The sequence below is a fragment of the Thermothelomyces thermophilus genome, chromosome 3, assembly GCF_000226095.1.
Source record: "Thermothelomyces thermophilus ATCC 42464 chromosome 3, complete sequence".
In the NCBI taxonomy this organism is placed as follows: Eukaryota; Fungi; Ascomycota; class Sordariomycetes; order Sordariales; family Chaetomiaceae; genus Thermothelomyces; species Thermothelomyces thermophilus.
In genome coordinates this window covers 975218-996473 of record NC_016474.1, presented here as the reverse complement: position 1 = coordinate 996473, position 21256 = coordinate 975218, and the positions used below count along the sequence as shown (strand labels likewise).

Below are 21256 nucleotides of genomic sequence, written 5' to 3'. Positions count from 1 at the left end.
AAGGCACGCACTCTACTTTTTTTCTTTTTCATTTTTTATTACCTCTTTCTTTCGTTCCCGTTCTTTATGCGCAGCTTTATTGTACATGTACGGTTCGATAAACGTTAAATAAAGCAAATCGCAAGGACAGTCAACCCGTCTGTCTCACTAGGCAACCTTTTTTATCATACACTCGGGCACAGCCAGTACCCCATCTTACTTAAACAACAACATCGCCGCCGAACCCAACCGGTCTTCGCCTGCCCTCGTTCTCGGGCACGATCGCCAGCGCCTTGTAGACCTTGCCCATCCCGCCCGGCCCGCGATCCACCAGCCGGGCCTGGGCCTTCCGGACGTCCTCCACCCTCTTGTCCTTGTCGATGGCGGCGGCGGCAGCGCCGCCCCCGCCCGGCGCCTCCTTGATCGCCCGGACCAGCATGTCGACGCGCGCGCGAATGCCCATCCACTCGAGGAAGTCGGCCTGGGAGACGGGGCCGTGCACCTCGACGCCCTCGCTGGCGCGCGTGGCCGACTCGGCGAGGGCGGCAAAGTCGACGTCGGCGGACAGGTCGGTCAGGCCGGGCTCGGCGAAGGGGCTGACGCGGCGGTGGCGGCGGATGCCGCGCAGCGAGTTGGTCGGCACGGTGCCGTCGCCGGGCCCGTAGTCGAGGATCAGGGCCGCGCCCGACGGCTTGGGCTTCGGGTGCTGCGGGGAGCCGCCGATGCGGGCGGCGAAGTCGGCGGCGTAGAGCGAGGCGTCCGGGCAGATCTCGAGCAGGGCGCCGGCGCCGACCGTCGTCTTGAGCGCGCGGTAGCGCGGCGAGAGCTCGGGCAGGTACAGGGAGTGCCGGGTGGGCGCCTTGGCCAGGGTCAGTTGGAAGTCTGGGGGCGGGGTGTCGCGGGACTGGGAGGCGGGCGTGTGGAGGCTCTCGTGGGTCGAGCCGGGGGGTGTCGGGGAGACGAGCATCTCGCGCCATTGGAGGGTCGGGTGGGAGGTTTTGGTCGATGGGGCGGCCGTGTCGGTGGGGGAGGGGGTTGCGGTTTGAGTTGCGGGGACATAGACGAGTTCGAAGGCGTGGATGGGGAGGGCATCGAAGAACTCATGGGCCATGATGAAGGGCATCTTCTCCGGGGCTAGGATGGGTTAGTGATGATCAAAACTGGGGGGGGGAATAACTGGGGAGGGGAGAGAAGGGGTGTAAAATTACCGATAGGGATAGACTTGATGGTCTCGGTCCAGACAATCGGCAGAGCGTTGTACTTGCACACGCTATGGTAGCCGGCCTTAGATTCGGTCATTGGGGCGTCCTCGCCGCAGAGTAGGTTCTTCTGTGCTACTCTGAGCTCCGGGCTGGCCTCAACCATGTAGACGGCGTCGATGCTGCTTGCCATGGCGGGAAACCGCTGAATGGTCTGCTACAACTCAGAACCGTGTCCTTGGAGTCGGCCAGAGAGAAGACTCACCCGCAACATGTCGTCCATCAGGGTGCCGCGACCGGGTCCGACCTCGATCAGCTCCACGCCCTTGCTCTGGCGGCCCTGGGCAATCCACTCGGCCACGTACCAGATGCCGCATAGCTCGCCAAAGACCTGGGAGATCTCCGGGGAGGTCACGAAGTCACCCTTGAGACCGAACTGGTCGCGGCCCTCTTCGAGAGCACCTGTGTAGTAACCGCCAAGATCGGAGGTTAGACACATGCGCATGTAGCTGGCCAGGGGCACAGGGCCGGTTGCCTATGCTTTCCGTGTGAGCCTGTGCTAAACGGAGAGACCATATTTTCGCATTGAGATTAATCAATAAAAAATAAAAATTAAAAAAAATTAAAAAAAAAAAAAACACACCTCGATTGCTTCGCCCAACTGCTTAGCCAGGGGAGTTGACCATTTCCTTCCCCGGTCGTCTACATTGTCCTCATTTTGCCTCTCGTTCCGCAGGCTCGCAGCGGCAGAAAAATGGCGTGACGCAGGCCGCAGGCTCCGTTGCAAAATCGACCTGTTGCTCCGAGCTGCGTTTACTGTAATGTGCAGCGAGCCAAGAGCGCTTCTCTCGGCGGCGAGTATCGACTGAAATGCGCCGCATCGCGCGTTTCTCAGCGCTCGAAACGGCATCGGCCTCATATCGGACAGTACGGGGGCCCCGTATTATGTGTGCATTGTCTTGAAGGACGGAAGCGAGGTTTCCCCCATTTATATGGAGGTGTATGTACCTAACATAGGCAGAGCTCAGGGTCGAACTTCAACAACTTTCCGAATGTGTTGCACCTTTGCCAGTTCTTATCGATTAAAAGCTCTTATCAGGCAGGTCAATGATTCCGAACCCTAACCCTGCTTTTGCTCAGGCACCGTGACGCCTTGAGGAGGAACATGTCTCATCCTGCGGTGGACGTATTTGTGGTCAAATGATGGGAATTATAGGTATAGAACGACTCATCCAACTTGACGGCAGAAGAGCGAGCATCCTACCTGTAGCGTATATAGATGCAGGGGCAGACGGTCTGACTTAAGAGAGGGAGCTCTTAAGCAGGGGTTAGGGTTGGTGAGCTTTGTTCCCACAGTGATGTCAGTGCTTCCGAAGCCACAGTTGACAAGCTCGTGCCACATGTCAATTGCACGTCGCCGCGACCCGTCTGAAAGGAGACGTTGGCCAAAGCAACCACTTCGGAACACAACCGCAGCAATGGCTCGACTAATGCCTGGCATAACGGCGACATCAATTCCTCGACGTGCTGATCCACTGACCGACCTGACTCTGCTGCTGAGCCGTCTGCAGCGCACCATTCTGCATGCCGACGCCGAGCGCGAGGAACGATTGCGGGAAAGCGAGTTTGAGAGGGAAAAGGCCCAGGCGGTAGGTTTTTTTTCCTTTTCTTTTTTTCCCTTCCTTCCTTACTTTCTTTCTTTTTCTTGTTGTGTTTCCTCTTAGAACGTATGCTGACTGGTTGCAGAACATCAACTATGCACGCTCACTCCTTACCAAACTCGAGCAGGAGACCCTCGCGGTCAAGATCCACAGCCGGAGACAGGAGGTGCAGGCCGACCTGGTGAGGAAAAGGGAGGTTCTCGAGCAGCTGTCGGAGCGGCTCAGCGATCTGGCTGAGTTTGCCGCTGCGGGCCACGCCGGCAATGGCGAGGACGAGGACAGCTCGGACGGGGAGGACATTCTTGCCGACATCATAGTCACGCCCAGCGAGAGCATGGAGTCGACCAAGTCACCAGGTATTGTGCCAGAGGAGTCGAATGAGGTTCCAGAGGAGGTTTCAGAGCCGATACCAACCGCTCTAGACTCGCCACCACCTCCACCGCAAACCAACGAGCAGAGTGATACTCCCTCCCAACCTGAACAATTACCCCCTTCGACCACAGTTCACCCACCATCACTGTCCTCACAACCGCCACCGCCACCACCACCACCACCAACGACGACGACGACGACGACGACGACAGCGACAACAACATCCCAAACTCTACGAGCCCGTCAGACAGAACCACCAGCCCCTTCCACACCGAGCCCGGCAGCAGCCACGACCAGCTCGGCGCTCTTCGGCGACGGAAAGCGGAGATCGTCGGCCGGAGCAACGACGACGGCCATCTCGACGACGGAGGCGATCCTGGACCACCAGCGGGCCGAGCAGGACGCCCTCTCGGAGTCGATCCTCAAGCTGGCGTCGGAGCTCAAGGCGTCCTCGCGCGCCTTCAGCGCCTCGCTCGAGGAGGACCGCGAGGTGGTCGAGCGCGCCGGCCGCGGGCTGAGCCGCACCGGCCAACAGCTCGAGGGCGTCACGCGCCGCATGGGCCTGCTGCAGCGCATGACCGAGGGCGAGGGCTGGTGGGGCCGCATGCGCCTGTACGCCATGGTCTACGGCCTGATGGTGGTCCTGGTCCTGGTCGTCTTTGTGCTGCCCAAGCTCAGGTTTTAGCCCTGTCTTTTATCTATGGTTTTTTTCCCTTTCCTCACTTTCCCTTCCCGCTTCTCCTGGAGAGGACAGGGAAGGAAAAGAGGGCGCTTCAAGACTAGGTTCAGGGGGGTTGGCGGGAAATCAGGGGAATGCAGGGTGTATTATTAGTATGTGGCTCATCCTGATGATGATGACGATGATGATACTATCTAGCTGTTTGAAAGCGATCGTGCTTGGAAAGCAACGGTGTCTGTAATAAAGGTGTCGGTTGATGTGTTCCGATTGACCATGCACCTGTTGGGCTCACACAATCTTGTATCTTGTTCGCTTAAAATCTCCTCCTCCCCCCCTCTTCCTCCGGATCTTGCTCTCCTACCCTTGTTGTGAGGTATAATGTCTAGATTTGTTCAGTTGGCCATTCTCAAACACCTTTTTGTCTGTTCGTCAAGTGCGTGTGTGTGTCCATCAGGGACGGTCCACCGGGTGATTAAAGAGCACGAACTGCATCGCCTCCGTTCGCGAGGCTGGCCACGACGGTCGAGGTGTCCGGCGCCTGCCAGCTCAAGGCAGGCGCAGCTGTCACCGACATTGAGGGCAGAGTGCTCGGGCAGTTATGTGCCTCGTTTGTCTCCTGTGGCGGGGCGTTTGCCGCAGCCGCAGCAAGGGCGGCACGAGGCGACGACGCGGGCGTGATGAGGATTTGGGGCGGATGATGAGAGACCACGGCGTCTCCGCCCTCCGCGGACGAGGCAATCTTTGTGCTAACAAGTGCTTCATGGCCATCATCTGTGTTCACCTTTTCCCCCGAAAAGGGAACCTGGGCAACCGTCGAGGGCGTACCGCCGTCGGCCGCCTCAACACCAGGACCATTGACCGGGAGGTACTCGGCCGGTACCTAACCGACCGGCTTCCCACCTGTCTGAGCAGATCTGATCAGCTTCCATCGTCTTCTTTGCTACTCTGTCGACGGGGCAGACTCACCGGCGGCTGGTACTGGAAAAAGCTCTTGTCGGTAGTGCCCGCTTTGACGAGACGCTGTGCCCAGGGAATTCCTGTCTTGATCCGAAAGAAGGACTCGAAGAGGGCAAACTCGCGAGAGAAGACTCCCGGAGCATGGCTCGGCCGGTGAATCTTGGGCTGCGCGTCGCCCTTTTTCTTGTAATACTTGGCCACGAACCAGTACATGCGGGGTTTGGAGTTGTTGGATTCGAAGATCTGGGAGAGTTAGCTGAAAATAGTCGAGTGAGAATGAACCTGGGAGAGTTGGAAGGAGCTGATGGTAAAGCTTCGGTTTCGTCGCTGAGACTCAAAAAAAGGGGCAAACATGGGATCAATATCCCTGGTTAAAAGCAGAAAAAAAAAACCCCTAAGCCGCCGACTCACCGAAAGAATATATCGCTCCCCCTGGATTCCAGCCTCCTCGTTATCTCTCGTTATCACTACCTGGTACTGAAAAAACGTATGGTCCCGGTAGAGATGATAGAGCTCTGGCTAGTGTCAGGAAAAAGGCCAAAGAGTGAAAAGGATTTGGAGCAGCACTCACGCGGATTGACCTCCTTGACGGCCTTCTCCAGCCCCTTGATGACCATCAACCGCTTCCGCTCCCTCTCCCTCTCCCTCCTTAGCGCCCTCAGATGCGAGTACGGCTCCTCGTCCAACCTCTTCCCCCTGAGCATCGAGTCTTCGAGCCAGTCCAGCGTGACGATCTGGCAGGTCTTGGGGCGTTTGAGTGCCATCTTTACTGTTCAGTACCCGTGTTAGTGTTAACACCACACCATCTCAGCCCCCAGCCAGCCAGTCCACCTCCGAAGTACTCGGTAAATAAATGACCAAAATAAAAACACATGGGAAGGAAGAAACACCTACCCAATCCCCTCCCCTTCCGAAACTCCTCGCCCGAGCACACGACGTGCGTCACCTCGTCGCTCATCTCCCGCACGAACCGGCCCTCGCGCAGGCCCACCCACCGCGCCGCGTTGGCGTCGGTCCACTGGGCGCTGCCGCCGAGGTCGCCGGCCGCCGCGATGGTCAGGCCGCGGAAGATGGGCTTCTCCTTGCGGGACCGCATCGTGCATGCACCGTTCGGTCTGGCTTGGTTCGGTCCAGGGGTCGCCGGCGCAGGCGCGTCTCTCCGCTCTTCGGGCGGGCGGAGGGTCGGATGAATAGCGGCTGGAAAGGGCAGGAGACGAAGCAGGGTCGTTTGGTATTGGCTTGTGGCTGAGGCGCAGGTTGATGGATCAAATAAACAAGAAGGATAATTCAATGGGGAGGAAAGGGTTGGAAACTGGCTCGGAGCGTGGGAGTGGTAATTAGGCAGTTAAGAAGGGATGTTGAAAAGGATATTTCTGTTTTCAGGAAGTAGAATGTGTGGGGAAAACGTGGGAGAAGAAGATCATGCGTTGAAAAGTAGAGAGGGCTGAAGAGATGCGATGGGAGTGAAGGATGGCCGACGAAAGTAGAGAAGCAAGAGGCTGGAGGTATAGAGTGAGTAGGCGGCTGCGAGGTTTCCAGTACGGTAAAGAAAACGGGTCTTTCCCGTCGACGGGGTGCGAATAATTAAGAGTTCAGTGGAATGTCCTTTCATTCAAGGGGCATACTGGGGAACGAATGGTAACCGCAGGGCGGTATGGAAGATCCTCAGGTCAACCCCTAGCCTTGCGTATAGTCGTTCCTTTACCGTCTTTTCCTCGAAACACGTCGGAGAAGAACTAGAGGCACGAGCGGAGAAAAGAAGAAAGCTCCAGCAACTCGTGCTGGACTTCTCCGAGATGATGATTGACCCGAACCAGACCAAGGATAGTTGACCAAAGCAGTAACAATTCGCGCCAGCAACCAGCCATTGAAGCTGCTTCACTGGATGAGATGCCCCAGGAAAAAAAAAAAAAAAAGAAGGGGGGGGGGGGGGGAGGTAGTACAGAGTTCACGTCCAGTCTTTGAAACCTTGACGGAATCTGGCAACTTTCCCGGTCCGAGCCGGCTGCATGCAAGAGCCTAGGTCACGCCTGATTCCCATGGCCGCCGAGATACATCAACAGTAAATGAAAAAAAATCTCTGAATGCCCTCTTGGGCTTGGAGGGAGACAGCAGACAGACAACTACCGGATCGCCTTGGCGGCCTTTACAAACTCCCTAATCTTGTCCAGACTCTGGTGCCTGTCAGCTTCGACGCCGCTGCTCACGTCCACACCCAGCACCCTCTCCGCGAGCGGACCCAGGGCCGCCACCGCCTGGGCAACGTTTTCCGGCCCCAGCCCGCCCGCCAGCAGGAAGGACAAGCCCTGGTCCCGCTCCAGCGCCCCCTTGACCGCGTCTACGTCGAGCAGCTGCCCGGACCCGGCGCCCGAGTCCAGCAGCGGCACCGCGTGGTACCCGCGCGTCCCCAGCCCGACCTGTCCGGGCCCGAACTTGCGAATGACGGGCACGGGGATCAGCCTGGCCCACTCGAGCGGCTCGTCGCCGTGCAGCTGGACCACGTCGAGGTTGTACAGCCGCTGCTTCTCGAGCACCTCGGCCAGGGGCTGGTTCATGAAGACTCCCACCAGGAGCGGCGCCCTCTTGCGGAGGGTTTCGCCGGTGAGAGCGAAGAAGTCCGTCGCCGTTTGGGGGACGTGGACGGCTTCCGTGGCGGCGGGCGCCGCCTTCTTGCTGCTGTGCACGGCTTCCGAGATGGCGAGTGCCGTCTCGTGGGAGACGCACCGTTTCGTACCGGGGACCAGGATCATGCCGACCAGGTCGGCGCCGGCTTTGACGGCCTCGATAGCGGCCTCGGCGCTCCGTGTCCCGCAGATCTTGACGAGGAGCGGCTTGGCCGACGACGACGACTCGGGCGCCGGCGCGTCCGGCCCGGCGCACAGCTCCCTGATGAACTTGGTCGCGTCCGGAGCACGCATGATGGCCTCTCCGACGAGGATGCCGTTGACGCCGTCCCGCTTGCAGTCGAGGACGTCCTGGTGGGAGTTGATGCCGCTGAGAGCCAACAGGAGGGTATCCTTGGGCACCATGCTCCGCAGCCGGCCGGTGGTGCCCAGATCGACCTCGAAGCTCTCTAGGTTGCGGTTGTTGACGCCGATGACCTTGGCTCCCAGCTTGATGGCAATGGCCATCTCCTCGCTGTTTTGCACCTCCACCAGCGGCTCCATCCCCAGCGACAGCGAGTACTTGTATAGCCGTTCCAGGACCTCGGGCTCGAGCATCTTGACGATCAGCAGCACGGTGTCGGCGCCCGCGAGCCTGGCCTCCAGGATCTGGTACTCCTCAAAGATGAACTCCTTCCGGAGCACGGCGGGCCGATTCGGCATCCCGTCGAGGACTCGACGCACCGCCCGGAGGTCCTCGATGCTGCCCTTGAACCACTCCGGTTCGGTAAGCACCGAGATGACGCTGGCGCCGGCGAGCGCATACTTGCGGGCCTGGGTAGGCGCGTCTATGTCGAGCGCAAAGATGCCCTTCGAAGGCGACGCCCTCTTGATCTCCGCCGCCAGAGCGACATCGAACGGCGAGTTGCGCAGGCGTTCGACGAGAGAGATCCGGGGTGGCGCTAGGTTCAGGTCGTAGGCGGCCTGCAGGTCGGAGGGACGTTGGGAGGGAATCTCTTTCTGGGCGGCCACGGCGGCCCGCCGGTGGGCGTAAATTTTCTGAAGAATGTTGTTCTTTGGCTTGGCGGCAGTCTTCGCGTCACCGTCCGGCGCGCTCGACGCTTTCTTGCTCCCCTCGGTGGCCCTCTGCAGCCGTTCGTTCTCAGCCCATGTCCCGCCTTGCAAGTGCAGGAAGTTCCTCAGCATGACGCGGCCCTCGGCCGACAGGATGCTCTCGGGGTGGAACTGCACCCCCTCAATGGTGTATTCCTTGTGGCGGACACCCATGATGACCCCTTTAGAGCCATCCTCCTTGGCGATCCAGGAGGTGACCTCGAGACACTCGGGCAGAGTGACGTGGGTTCCGGCCAGTGAGTGATAACGGGTCACGGGCAGACCCTGGGGTAGGCCGGCATAGACACCCTTGGAATCGTGGCTCAGGGGTGACGTCTTGCCGTGCAGAATCTCCCCGGCGAAGCTCACATCACCGCCGTACACATCAAAGATGCATTGTCTAGATAGAGCGTCAGCGTCGTGGTGATGAGTCAGGGATCCGGAGCGGACCAATGCGTTTTTTTTTTTTTTTTTTTTTTTTGCACTTACTGTCCCATGCAGACACCAAAAATGGGAATCTTGCCGGCGAAGTATTTGATTGCATCGCGGCTGATGCCCGAGTCGGTGTTTGGGTGACCTGGCCCGGGACTGATGACCAATTGAGTCGGCTTCTTCGCAATGAGCTCCTCGAGTGTGATCTTGTCGTTGCGGAACACGGTCACGTTGGCACCCTCGAGCACCAGGTACTGGTAGACGTTCCAGGTAAAGGAGTCATAGTTGTCGATCAAGATAAGATTGGTGGCTGTTGGGATCAGGGGCGAGGGATCAGGATGATGTGGTGAGTAATCAACGATGTCCGAAGCGGCCGGCATTTTTGTTTTGTTCGCCTTTTGGGGGGGGGGGTTTGGTTTAAAGTTCTTGTTCTGCCGCTTCTTGTTGTCTGTATACACTTGTCACCGAATTCGGAGAGCGAGGGAAGTCGAGATGGCGGATAAAGAAACGAAAACGCTATGATTTTTTTTTGGGAGGCGGTTCTTGCACAAAAAGAGGAGTTTGAGCTTTTTGTAATCCATACAAAATAACCGGACACCCTCCAGAATTAGTTTCGTGACTCACCACTGCTGGGAAAACCTGGAAGGGTGGAAGGGCAGGGCGTAATCGTGAAAGTGTGTCTTTCGTATCAAGTCAGAAAAAGTAAGCAGAGCAGCGGCCCTCGCATCTACACGTAACAGCGTAAAGGTACATGCACTAGTCCGTACATACCTACGGATGACTTGCGGGGTGCTGGATGGATTAAGTTGATGGAGGGGCTGCATGTAATCCGTACTCCGTAGAGTCAGCAGGAGGCGAAATAGCTCCCCCACCATACCCAGATCGAGCAAGGGGCAAGTGGCGCTGGTAGAGGCGCCCAACGTCTTACCAGAAGTGCCATAGTATTCCGAAGTGTACTTGAAAGTATCTATGGACGTACTGTATGTACGCATCCCATCGCAACAAACCATGAAGAGAGTGGAACCTCGGCTGCAGCTTTTTATCGATAAGCCGTCAAGTGGGTCTTAAACTTGAAAAAAGCGGGCGTGTTGCAGCCTCCTGGGCAACCGCCTGGCAGAGATGGCTCTTTCCAGCTTGGGACACCCGCGTAGGTGCAGAGCGCGTCGGTGCAAGAGAGGTTCCAAATTGAGGTTCGACAATCCGCTCGCTCGCGGCCCAAGGTCTGCCATCACCACTATTTGCTTTGCAACACCTGGACGGCGCCCCGGGTTCTCGAATTGAACGCTCCAGCACCGGCCAGTCCTGGCCCGGATGGAGACCATTGCCAATGGCTACCTTGACCGATAGAAGCTATTTTCCGCCGCTCGGGGAATGTCTAAGCGGCAACAAAATAATCCTGTGTGTTGCCCATCTACATGTTTGCAATATCTGGCGTGTATACGTATTCTGACCCTGTCTGTTTTCTTGCAGCTCCTGGAGACTCGTCGCCACCGCTCTTGAAGATCTAGCATGCGACCGACTTAGGAGCGCCGCCGTCTCGGCCTTCCTCCGCGACGGATATGTCCACCAGTTGTTGAGGGAACCCACCAAGACTTTTGCGCCGCCCACGAATGAGACCAAGCTCGATTTTGAGACCAAGACCGGGGCTATCAACGTCGTGCCTTCGCCAAACGACCCCTACAATCTCGACACGATCAAGGACGATGCGCGGTGGTTGAGCAGAAACGTCAACATTAACGAGGTTGCCGCCCTCCGCGTCGTCATTATCGAATACCAGTCACGCGCCCACAGCCACCTCACCGGGCCGCTGTCCACGCAAGATGTCGCCAATGTTCAAGAAGCTGCCGGTGTCGGGGATGCGCAGGCCTCGGCTATCGTAGCGCTGCTCAACGTCACAACAGTCGCTGATGCCGATTCTGCCTGGGCTGACTTCGAGAGCGAGACGACCCGTCGCCGGCGCCTACTCGCTACCTACCTTTCTGAACGTCGGTCGTTTCTGGCTGCCGTCGACGCGCTACTCGCATTCCTCCTGCACTCGCGCGCGCCAGGTACCGGCGTGGAACTGGACCCCTTGCGTAACGCTGTCCTGCAGGGCGCATTCGGCTTCGATCAGAATGCGGCGAAGCCCGACACAACCCAACTGGATGCCCTCGCGCCAACATACATTCGCACTCTCGAGGGCTGCTTCGACAGGATGCAGATGGCCCCGGAATCTCTGGACAACCAGATGCTGACGGAGCAGTTTGAGGTCGACTGGATCAGGACGGCGCTTACCGAGGCCATCCACGCCATGTCGCTGATCTTTCAGATCCTGGATCTCAAAGCCTCCCAGTTCGCAGCCCCCGCGCTCGTAACTCAGTGGTTTGCCCTCATGGACACCTGCGAGTTCTTCGAACCGGTCCCCAGGGGCCATGAGCTCATTGCCGAGCTGCTCATGCCGCTTCACAGTCTGGTTGCCGCCATCTCCCTGAAACTGCTCAACGTCGACCGAACCCTCTCGTACCTCGACCAAGACGTCGACCTGCTGGAGGAGGAGGAGCCCTACTTGGCTTCGTCCGATAACCTCGCGCAGATGCACACCACCATTGCAGCCGCTGCTAGCGCCGGTTTGATCTCGACGATGCCTGTCGTGTTCGCCTGGTCTCTCATTCTACACCAGATGCATGTTGGTTACCAGGAGCGCGCTGAGCGGCGCGATTTGTTGCAGAATCAGCGGGCGCAGGCTGGCTTTGAACTGGAATACGAGCCGTCTGGCCGCCAGCGGAGAAACTCGGCTGGGAGCATTGTCTCCATAGAGGCATCTTCGTACGACGTATTCCTCGTCTCCCAGCAGTTGGAACGCAACATCGAGCCGGCGGAAAACATGGCTCGGATTGCCACTGGCCGGGGTCAGGTCTATGAGCTCATGGCCGACATGGCCGTTTGCCTAGGAAGCGGCCAGCTGGCCGCGTTCCGCCCGGTTCTAGGCGCCCGCGCTCGCCTGACCTTCCAGGACCTCCTGAAACGGAGTGCCCATTACGTGGGTTACCAGGCGGAGCCGGTCTCGTGTTTGCTTTCCATCCTCTCGGGGGGTAGCCAGTACTGGGACATCTCTGCCGAGGCTCCTTCTAACGAGAAGTCCGCCCTTGACATTTACACTCGCATGCTGAGCGACGACACGCTCAACGTGCAATACGCCTCTCAGTCCCGAAATCGCTTTCCCTACGAATTCCTCCCCTTTGCCTCCATGTGCCGCATCCTGTCGGCAGCCCTGGTCTCGGACAATGAAAGCTCCGAACTGATCACTGGCCTTCTCGTGAAGAACCCGAGCCTGACTTTGAACTGGGACCCGCGGTGGGACAGGTCTTACGAGCTGGTCTTCGAGGAGGAGAACACAAACTCCTTCCGTCTGACCAAGGATATCGATCTCTTCGACGCAGCATCCAAGTCTAATAGGCGGATCTTACCAGAAGAGAAGTGCACAATATCTCGTGGGACGTTTGGTCGCTTCGTTACCGACGTTGGCAGGGTTGCCAAGCTGGAATTCGAACATTCCACCCTGGCTCTCTTTGGGAAGCGTCTCGAGGTGAATCTCATGGCAGGTGCCTACGACACCGCGCTGGGGTACCTGTCGGCGGATGAGCTTATCGAGGGCATCTCCTTGTTAGCGACGGTGCTGCGCGCCGAGACACTCAGGTCCTCCAAGACAGACCCGGACAGGGGCTTGAGGATACTGACCGAGGCTAGCCGTTTGCTCTCCCGGGGCAGGGACATCATGAACGTTGTCTGCGACACGCTCGACAGTCTGGTTGAGGAGGAACTTGCTGACTTAGATGGGCCCAAGACTGCCGCCTTGTCATCATGCCTTCAGTTCTTGCATGCGGCGCTTCCGGTATGTCCTGGCCGGGTTTGGGCATACATGGCACGGTGCCCGCTCATCAACACCGACACTCGATCCGGGCGCTTATCGAGGATCACAGCCAACCTCGACATGCTTGCCGAAAGATACGATCTTCTCTTGTCGGCCGTGAAGCTGTTCTCCAGCCTCGTGGACAGTGCGAAGACAAGCGCGGTGCAACGGAGGTCGGGTATCAGCGTCAACAGTCGCGCCAAGGGGGAGGAGAACCCGTGGATCGGGGCTTCGGACAAGATCGTATCTCGGGTAACTCTCTCGATCGCGCAGACGAGCGTCGACGTGTTTGAGAATTCCGCCACGTGGAGGTTTCCCTCTGAAGTGGACCGCAGCGTCATGATCCGGGACGTGGTGGGTATCATGCACAAACTCATGCTTTACACACATAGCGTGGGATCGACCGATACGCCGAGGAGCCTGACGGGGCCGCTCGCTCCTGCAGCCGACTACGTCGTGGAGAGCTTCCTCTCGAGCTCGTCGAGTTCGCTGCGATTCCAACCACTTCTGGCCACTCTACTAGCCGCCTTTCAACTACCAGACACGACAATCTATCAGAGGCGAGCCCAGATCGTGTCGGAAAGACTGACTACGGTCTTGGAATTCGCAACCATCCTCTTGCGAGTCGCTGACTATCTAAACAAAGCGTCAGCAGGCATCCAGACCCAGCTGTTCAAGTCGGCATGTGTTATTGCTCGGCTTCCGGCCATCAGGCACTCTTTCAGGATACCGGCTATTTCTCTTCTCAGCGCGCTCGTGGAGAGCGCCGGCAAGAGCAGCGGTGAGCCTCCGTCTCTGCTAGGTTACCTGGGCCCGCAAGTATCGCGCTCCTTCATCCAGATTGCTGCGCAGCTAGACAAACCGTTCGATCGAGTAGCCGAAGTGGCGAGCACATGGAGGTTTTTCTCGACCATCTTGCGCAACCGGCAACAATGGATGGCAAACTGCTTGCTCACGGGCAAAACGCCGCGGGAAGCACTCAAGGGCGAGGCCAAGATCTCACAGCTCACCGCGGGCTCTGTTTTGTCGACCGCGTTAGAGAAGCTGCGCGCCATCAAGGATATCTCGAGCCAAGAGCTCCTTGCCGTTCTCGACTTCTTCACATCAGCGCAAAATTACTGGCCATGGACCATCTTTGCCATGCAGAAAGACAAAACGTTCCTGCAAGAACTCCGGGCCTACGTCCGTGACCTCAAGGCTCCCGCGGTAGTGTCCAAAGCCAATCCAGCCGAGGCGTGCTACCAAGCGAGGATAGCAGCCTACATCGCCGAGACCTTTGCCATGCAGCTGTACCATCTGCGGCAGATGCGCCAGGAGCAGACTTTTGCCGCCGAGGTGGTGAATGATTTGGACTACTTCCTCCGGGACGGCGTCGCGGTGTCGGATTACAACTCGTCGCTGCATGCCAACTTCTCGAGGAATTTTGCCAAGCAGTATCAGGGATTTTCTGTGGACGACTTCAAGAGGACCCTCTTGGTGCCGCGGGACCTGGGATCCCAGTATTACTACGCGTTGGACGTTGCCGAGTCCATGCTCAGCTATGATGCGGGCTGGGCCGGGCCACGACAGAACGGTTTCAGGCGTGAGATGGAGGCGGCGAACCTGAATCTGTCCCTCGTAGAGGCCGAAGTTGTAAGTCGACCGAGATCTCCACGACCAAACGGTGGTTGTCGTTGTTGTTGTTGTTGTTGTTGATGGTGGTGGTGGTGCTAACTTTTTTTTCTTTTCTTTTCTTCAGGCGCTGTTCCATGCTTGGGAGTACCTGCTTTTAGAGCTCAGCATCTGTTTGCTCCCGAAGCACCAATCCGTCGCAAGGCAGATGTTGCAGGTTGCTGAGCAATGCTTGGAGGCAAACCAACGTCCACAGCCGCCGGAGAACATCTTTGTGGTCCTTGCCCACTCGAGGGCAAATTTGGGGCTGACGCTACTCCAACGGCTCGCAGATTACTCACTTCTCCCCAAGGACATCAGCCAGCTTCTCTCGTTGGTGTCCGCCACCATCAACGGTGTCGACAATCCCTGGAGCAAAGACCAGATCTCGTACTTCCGCACCCTCCTCAAGGTCCTCTTTGTCGTCCTTCGCGGGACCAAGCATTCCAACAACGCTGCTCCACAAAAACCCACCGCCGAAAGCCCGGTCGCGGTCACACAGTTAGTCCTCACGACCCTCGACCGCGTCGTCGCCAGGTCGTTCCGCAACCTCGCCGCTCTCGTCCACGAGCCGGATGCAGCGACCACTCCCGAAGACCTCGCCCTGATCACCGCCATCCTTCAGGCGTGCCTGAGCGTCCCGGGCATCGAACAATGTCAACTCCAAGTGCTCAACATCATGTCATCTCACAACGTCCTGCAGGTCGCCACCTCGCTCTTCTCCTGGTCTGATCGCCTCGCCGAGAAAGGGGACCCCATCTACGGCGAGCTCGCCCTGCTCCTCCTCCTCGAGCTCTCCGCCCTGCCCGCCCTCGCCGAGCAGCTCGCCTGCGACGGCCTCCTCGGCCATCTGACCTCGGCCAACCTCGCCGGCTTCATGCGCCGCGCCAACGTCTCACCCTTCACCGACAATGCCGGGGCCGCCCGCTGCTACGCCATCTGGGCCAAGGGCATCCTGCCTTTGCTGCTCAACATCCTGGGCGCCCTGGGGGCGACCATCGCCCCTGAGGTCGCCTTCGTGCTCAACCAGTTCCCGAACCTCCTCCGCTCGTCGGTCGACCGCCTCGAGGCGCCGGGACTGAGTCGCACCGTGCCGCTCTCGTCGCGCGACGCCCCCGGCGCCGGCCCGCACTACTTTGTCGCGCTCGTCGCCCTGTCCGAGGTGCACTCTCTGGCGCTGCTCACGCGGGTGCTGGCGGCGCTGAGGTCGGGCAATGCGCGGGACATCCCCGAGGTGGTTTGGGATTCGGGCGCGGTGTTGGAGAACGTCGAGTTTTGGCTGGCCAGCCGGAAAGTGCTCCGGGAGAGACTGCTGCCGTTGAACCCCAGGGAGGCAGAGTGGAGGGGGATGAAGGCTAGCGAGGGGAGCGGGTGCGAGACGAAGCTGGAGGAGAAGGCGGTCGGGTTGTTGGAAGGGATTCGAGATGTCTTGGCAGAGGAAGAGGAGTAGTTCTTCGTCATTACTATGGTAGCGAGTGATGGCAGTAAGGATGAGCAATGGCACAGGGGTGTTGGTCATGTCCTTAATGTTTGTTTTCTCTTTTCCACCTTGTCAACAATGGCTGAATAAAAGGTGTCATGCCATCTTTTCTGCGTCACACCTGCCTGGAACCGTACGGATTATGTGGTTTTTGTCAAGAATGCGTGTGCTACTACTGCATGGCAAAGTGCGCTATGTGATCGGGGCGAGGACACTCATCCCAAAGGCCGAAGATTCCTCGTAATGCTACACCGACAGCACCCACCAGCCATTGTCTATCCATATATATCCCAGCCGACCTCGTTCCGCGTGGCTTCCGGCGCCGCCATGCATTGTATGTAGTATGATAATGGTACAACGCTCAACCCCGACACCCCAAACCAAAGACAACCTCTGGAGCCTCCTATCTCTTGAGCGGAGATTATTCGACTCGTCTTGATTCTCCCCCATCCCTCACCGACCCGCTCCGCCTATCCGATAGCCCCATATCCATGTCGCAGCCCCCTGATGGTGTGCCACATGTGCGAGTACGCGCGTGCGAGCGCAGAGAACAAGAAGAAATTTTACCGCTTCTGCATCTCGGCGGTCATGGCGGCGTTGAGCTCGGCGAAGCGCTCGCCCAGACGGGTCTGGGTCGTCATGGACTTGGTCACGCAGCGGCTGATGCAGCCCGACTCGCGGCCCGAGAGCGCCTTGGAGGTGAAGTCGTCGACGCACGCGTTGAAGCAGTTGTCAACGAGGTTGCCGAAGACCTGGGACGCGCGCAACACACCACCAGGACGACCCGCGTTAGCCAGCCAGCCCAGTTCTCGGGTTATGGGAGGGGGAAGGGGGAAGGGGGAGGGGAAGGGAATCGTACGGTCATGAACTCCTTGACTTGGCGCTTTTGCAGGCGGGTCTCGAGCTCGCGCTGCTCGGATGCTGTGAGGCTAGAGGAAAGAGTCGTCCCGTTAACAAAGACATCATTCGCGGTATGGTCGGGGTATATGAAAGAGCTTACCCTGTATCCATGGCGCTGGTGTATTGTAAATGAGGGGTGGTCGGTTGTGATGTGTGGGCTCGTAATTGAGTACACGGTTTCTTTGCGATGGCTGCTTTAACCGACCGATGATGTTGACGATAGTCCCCAAGATGCTTTCAGCTAGTTGTGGTTATCGCGATAAGAAAATTGCTTTGGCCGAAGGGGCGACTGGCCCGTGCGCTACCCGAAGCTTGCTTGGCCGAACAACCGGGCGTTCTCCAGGAAATCCAGTTGCGGTCTCACATTAATTAGTTACTATGTATTCCCCACACCTGATATCACACATACTGTAATCCGTATACCAGTGTACTTCGTACGTCTGTAATCCGTACGGATTGCTTGCTGCGAGGACAGGTATCGTTAGTAGGGTATGTGGGGTATGTAATACTGTACCTTACGGATTACTGTGTACACGAAGTACGATACCAGGTACGGATGACAAGTACACTATTGCTGCAATTTGGCTTTCTGTTTACGTCTTGGCCTTTCATTTTGGCTATTCTTAAACTCGGCTTAGAAGAGGATTGCCGCATGGCATATCAGAAGTTAAGGGCGACCCTCACAAATATCACTGTGACTCTTCTGCATCGGCTAGGGAGAGATAAGGTCATCATACCTCAGGCACCCGACTGCGCCAATCTCCCGATGACCATTCGTTCTTCCTCCGTAACACCAAGTATGCAGGGCACAGTACCGTTATTTGACGAATCGAAACCTGATCCTTAAGCGTACATTACATCACACCACGAGCTGCGGACATGTACGGATTACATACATACATGTCTAGAAGTAGTGTGTATATTAGCCGTTCCGTTTCCGTTGTGAGCATCCCATCAAGCCGTGCTAACCTGATTCGCAGGCGGCAGCCTTCTACCGAACCGATGTAACCCGCCCCGGATCTGCTATGGAACTCTCGCCGGCTAAATGAGGCCGTAGTGGCGCTCGTTGCTTGTATGATCGACCACCCCCAAGCAACTTTGGAACCCTTCTCTCTTCAATGGTGGACTCGTCGGCTCAGTGACGACTGAAGCCAACTCGGTCGCCCAGGTAAACTGTGGCTCTCCGGTCAACCAACCAAAAAAAAAAAAAAAAAAAAAAAAAACAAAAAAAAACCGGATTCCGTGGAGTGGACGAGAGAAAGACGCACAGAGAGAGAGAGGGAGGATTTGCACTACCCCCTAGGACATGACTACCAAAGAACACGAGGCGGGCGAGGAGGAGCAGACGTTTCTCCCAAAGGCCCCCTCTAGCGACGATGTCTCAGCCGAGTTTGGGCCGGAAGTCCGGGGGCGCGGCGCAAGCGGTCCCCGGAAAAGGGGCGTCGTATGGTGGTTGAGGCTGTTTCTGGACATCGCCATGGCTGGCACGATAGCATATCTGCTCGTCGCCAAGCCCTTTGTCGTCAGCCGCGAGACTCTGAGGCGGACGCCCGTCCCTCGGTGTAGGTGTTTCCAGCATCTTCCCCCGCTCCCGAGGCAGCTGCTAAACACATGGTGTTCTTGCTCCAGTCCCTCGCAAGATATACACGTTCCGGAACGATCCCAAGTACGCCCGGGAGGATATGTGGTATAACGAGACGGAGACTCTCCGCACTCTCCACAACTGGATCGGGTTGAGCTCAGGTATGCCGAGACCCCCTCCTTCCGCAGCGAGACGAGGTATGCTCCTTAGTAGAAGGCAGTGCCTGCCTGCTAACCAGCGTCGCCAGAGAGCCGAGGTTACGTCGTCGTCAAGGACGCCAGCCGCTACGACCTGCCGGAGCCGTACACGGTCGCGCTGGACCGGCACAACGACGGGCCGGGGTACATGATGACCGTCTTCCACCAGCTCCACTGCCTCTCCTACCTGGCCGAGCACTGGCAGCGGGGGTACGCCGGCTTCAACCTGACCGAGGAAGTCGCCCACCACACGGCGCACTGCTTCAACTACCTCCGCCAGGGCATCATGTGCTCGGCCGACACGACGCTCGAGGGCAAGACCGGGGCCGGGCCGGGCGAGGGCTCGGAGCACGAGTGCAAGGACTACGACGCGGTGCTGAAGTGGGCCAACGAGCACTCGGCCATGAAGTGGCGGAACGCGCTGCTCCCGGACACGTCGATTCTTTGACCGTAGATTTTTTTTTAAAAAAGAAAATTAAAACTCCAGCACATCGTGGAGGGGCGAATTCAAGTCTTTCTTGCCCGTCGTCAAAATCCGCGTTGCGTCTTGGACGTCGCTGGTCTTGGACCAAATGGGGTGGGGGGTCAACAACATGCTCGCTCGGTCCAATCTCTCCCGATTGGAGGGGACGCGACCAGTCACTGGCGAAGAGAAATAAGCATGCCTGTCCGGCGTAGGGTCCGGGACTTTCCCAAACCCAGGGAGGTATCAGAAGCACTTGGTGTGAGGCTCTCCTTACGTGACCGTCTCTCAACAACCCCCAACACCACCACTTCATCATCTGTAGCCTCCCTCTGTTCCGAAAGATGCCTCATCCACTCCCGCCTCCCGAAGGGTATCAAGATGGCAGGCGATCCGCCCAAGACAAGGGAGACGGAGCCTCGCGTCCTGTTCATTTTAGCGCCGTCCGGCCGACTCGGCCCGCTTACTTGGATAGCTCCCCTGCAGTAAGGCCAGACCCAGAAAAGCATCGTGCTTTTCATTGGACGACGGTGGATGGGAATGGGGAATGGACGAGTGTGGCGCCGTGAATGAAGGGGAGATATGCCATGCGGTTACCGCACTTTCGGCAAGACCGCTGGCGAAGTGGGCGCTGTAGAGCAGTCCTCGTTATTGTGTCAATCAAAAAGGTCTCGGTATAAACAAGCAAGCGCGCCGCAAAGGGGGCAACAGAAGTTCAAATAGTAAACAAGTAAATTTTCAAACTTAAAAAAATGAAAATACCCGCCCGATAATGTTTCTATAACACGAATCCAAATCATGTACAAGCAACCAATAGCTCCCCAATCAATATTTCCCACCGAACGAGGGCTTGTTTAGTTGATGACCTTGGTGTAGCGGTAGGGCTTGGCGGTGTTGCTGCCCACCTTCCACTTGACGTTGCGCTTCTGGCGGAGGCAGCCCTTCTCCTTGTTGGCGCACTCGAGCGACCAGTACTGCGTGTGCGCGTCGTCGACCCAGGACTGGAAGACGGTGACGTGGCCGCCGGAGCCGCCGGTGCCGGCCCCCAGAGTGCCGATGAAGTCGCCGGCCTTGAGGTCGTCCCACGAGATGGCCACGGCGATCTGGGGCAGGGTGACGGTGCTGTAGCCGGGGGCCATGGCGTGGAGGGCCATGGACACGAGGCCGGAGCAGTCGGTGCGGTAGTAGCGGCCCTGCGGGTCCGGGTACGTCTTCTCCATCGAGTAGGGCACGTTCTGCTTGGTCCAGTACTCGGCGCGCGAGATGATCTCGGTGCGGTTGATCTTGCCCTGGTAGACGGAGCCGCCGCTGCCGTTGCCGTTGTCGGGGCACTCGCCGGTGACCATGTTGTTGCTGCCCGTCTTGACGTAGTAATCCGAGACATAGCAGCCGTCCTGGGTCTTGTCCCAGATGGAGTTTCCGAAAATCACCTCGCCGTACGTCTGGCAGCTGAGCTTAACATCGGTGCCCTTCGGGTACGTCTTGACCGACTTGAAGCTGGTGCCGGGGCCGGTGCGGCAGTTGACGTCGTCCCCGGTGATGGGGTAGGCGGCGACCGAGGAGACGGCCGCAGCCAGCGTCAGGGCCAAAGTGTTGAGCTGCATGATGGCGGTTTGGTTTGGGCAAGCACGGGTCAGGGAAAAAAGATGGCGATTGCCGGAAGTCGAGAGGAGGAGGATGTATTGGGGCTGACTTGAACTTCTAGGATGGACAAGACGACGAGGAGGGTGACCTGTGATGGGTTTTATTATACTCCGGCAGCCTTCGACATCCAAAGTAGAGTTTTCGAGCTGGGGTTTACTGTGTAGGTTTCCATAATCATGGCCGTGCTTACTCCGTCGCGTTGCTCGCCTGCGACCTCACAATCTCCCTCCAGTGGCACTCCCCCGGTTGTGTTGATCACGGCGGAGCCCGCCTGAGGATCGCCGAGGTCCAGCGTCGAGCGATCCAAGTCGCGCTCCTAAAGTTAGATCTTGTCCACCCATCCCGCCAAGCCCCCATTGGCCGCTGGTGCGGGATTGTACATCTCTGTTACGCCTCCGGGATCCACGGTCTTGGCTCGAACCCTCGGTGATGCAGAAGGTTAAAGGTTATGGCGAT

The 21256-nt window shown here is 58.0% G+C and overlaps 8 protein-coding genes across 8 annotated transcripts; 3 read left to right on the top strand and 5 right to left on the bottom strand.

The window, feature by feature from the left end:
- Positions 1 to 4: 4 nt before the first annotated feature.
- MYCTH_2303590 (uncharacterized protein) lies at positions 5 to 2232 on the bottom strand. The gene is made up of 4 exons (XM_003662626.1): positions 1822 to 2232; positions 1444 to 1713; positions 1188 to 1392; positions 5 to 1113 (listed from the first exon to the last, which is right to left on the bottom strand). The coding sequence occupies exons 2-4, from the start codon at positions 1681 to 1683 to the stop codon at positions 200 to 202; spliced, it is 1359 nt and encodes a 452-aa protein (XP_003662674.1). The 5' UTR covers positions 1684 to 1713; positions 1822 to 2232; the 3' UTR covers positions 5 to 199.
- Positions 2233 to 2593: 361 nt separating this feature from the next.
- On the top strand, positions 2594 to 4192 carry MYCTH_2303587 (uncharacterized protein). Its single transcript, XM_003662625.1, has 2 exons — positions 2594 to 2827; positions 2925 to 4192. The coding sequence occupies exons 1-2, from the start codon at positions 2657 to 2659 to the stop codon at positions 3894 to 3896; spliced, it is 1143 nt and encodes a 380-aa protein (XP_003662673.1). The 5' UTR covers positions 2594 to 2656; the 3' UTR covers positions 3897 to 4192.
- Positions 4193 to 4770: 578 nt separating this feature from the next.
- MYCTH_2117942 (uncharacterized protein) lies at positions 4771 to 5943 on the bottom strand (the record flags this gene model as incomplete). Its single annotated transcript, XM_003662624.1, has 5 exons — positions 4771 to 4794; positions 4857 to 5090; positions 5259 to 5362; positions 5419 to 5616; positions 5742 to 5943. The coding sequence occupies 5 exons, from the start codon at positions 5941 to 5943 to the stop codon at positions 4771 to 4773; spliced, it is 762 nt and encodes a 253-aa protein (XP_003662672.1).
- Positions 5944 to 6766: 823 nt separating this feature from the next.
- On the bottom strand, positions 6767 to 9695 carry MYCTH_2303583 (uncharacterized protein). The gene is made up of 2 exons (XM_003662623.1): positions 9053 to 9695; positions 6767 to 8963 (listed from the first exon to the last, which is right to left on the bottom strand). The coding sequence occupies exons 1-2, from the start codon at positions 9373 to 9375 to the stop codon at positions 6971 to 6973; spliced, it is 2316 nt and encodes a 771-aa protein (XP_003662671.1). The 5' UTR covers positions 9376 to 9695; the 3' UTR covers positions 6767 to 6970.
- A 423-nt stretch (positions 9696 to 10118) lies between these two features.
- On the top strand, positions 10119 to 16245 carry MYCTH_2303581 (uncharacterized protein). Its single transcript, XM_003662622.1, has 3 exons — positions 10119 to 10393; positions 10466 to 14516; positions 14623 to 16245. Exons 1-3 carry the CDS (start codon positions 10323 to 10325, stop codon positions 15982 to 15984), a joined length of 5484 nt encoding a protein of 1827 aa, XP_003662670.1. The 5' UTR covers positions 10119 to 10322; the 3' UTR covers positions 15985 to 16245.
- MYCTH_2303579 (uncharacterized protein) lies at positions 16245 to 17135 on the bottom strand. The gene is made up of 3 exons (XM_003662621.1): positions 17015 to 17135; positions 16874 to 16943; positions 16245 to 16766 (listed from the first exon to the last, which is right to left on the bottom strand). Exons 1-3 carry the CDS (start codon positions 17023 to 17025, stop codon positions 16578 to 16580), a joined length of 270 nt encoding a protein of 89 aa, XP_003662669.1. The 5' UTR covers positions 17026 to 17135; the 3' UTR covers positions 16245 to 16577.
- Positions 17136 to 18113: 978 nt separating this feature from the next.
- MYCTH_2303577 (uncharacterized protein) lies at positions 18114 to 19237 on the top strand. The gene is made up of 3 exons (XM_003662620.1): positions 18114 to 18476; positions 18544 to 18657; positions 18744 to 19237. Exons 1-3 carry the CDS (start codon positions 18221 to 18223, stop codon positions 19139 to 19141), a joined length of 768 nt encoding a protein of 255 aa, XP_003662668.1. The 5' UTR covers positions 18114 to 18220; the 3' UTR covers positions 19142 to 19237.
- A 773-nt stretch (positions 19238 to 20010) lies between these two features.
- MYCTH_81466 (uncharacterized protein) lies at positions 20011 to 20944 on the bottom strand (the record flags this gene model as incomplete). The annotated part of the gene is made up of 1 exon (XM_003662619.1): positions 20011 to 20944. Exon 1 carries the CDS (start codon positions 20758 to 20760, stop codon positions 20011 to 20013), a length of 750 nt encoding a protein of 249 aa, XP_003662667.1. The 5' UTR covers positions 20761 to 20944.
- Positions 20945 to 21256: the final 312 nt, after the last annotated feature.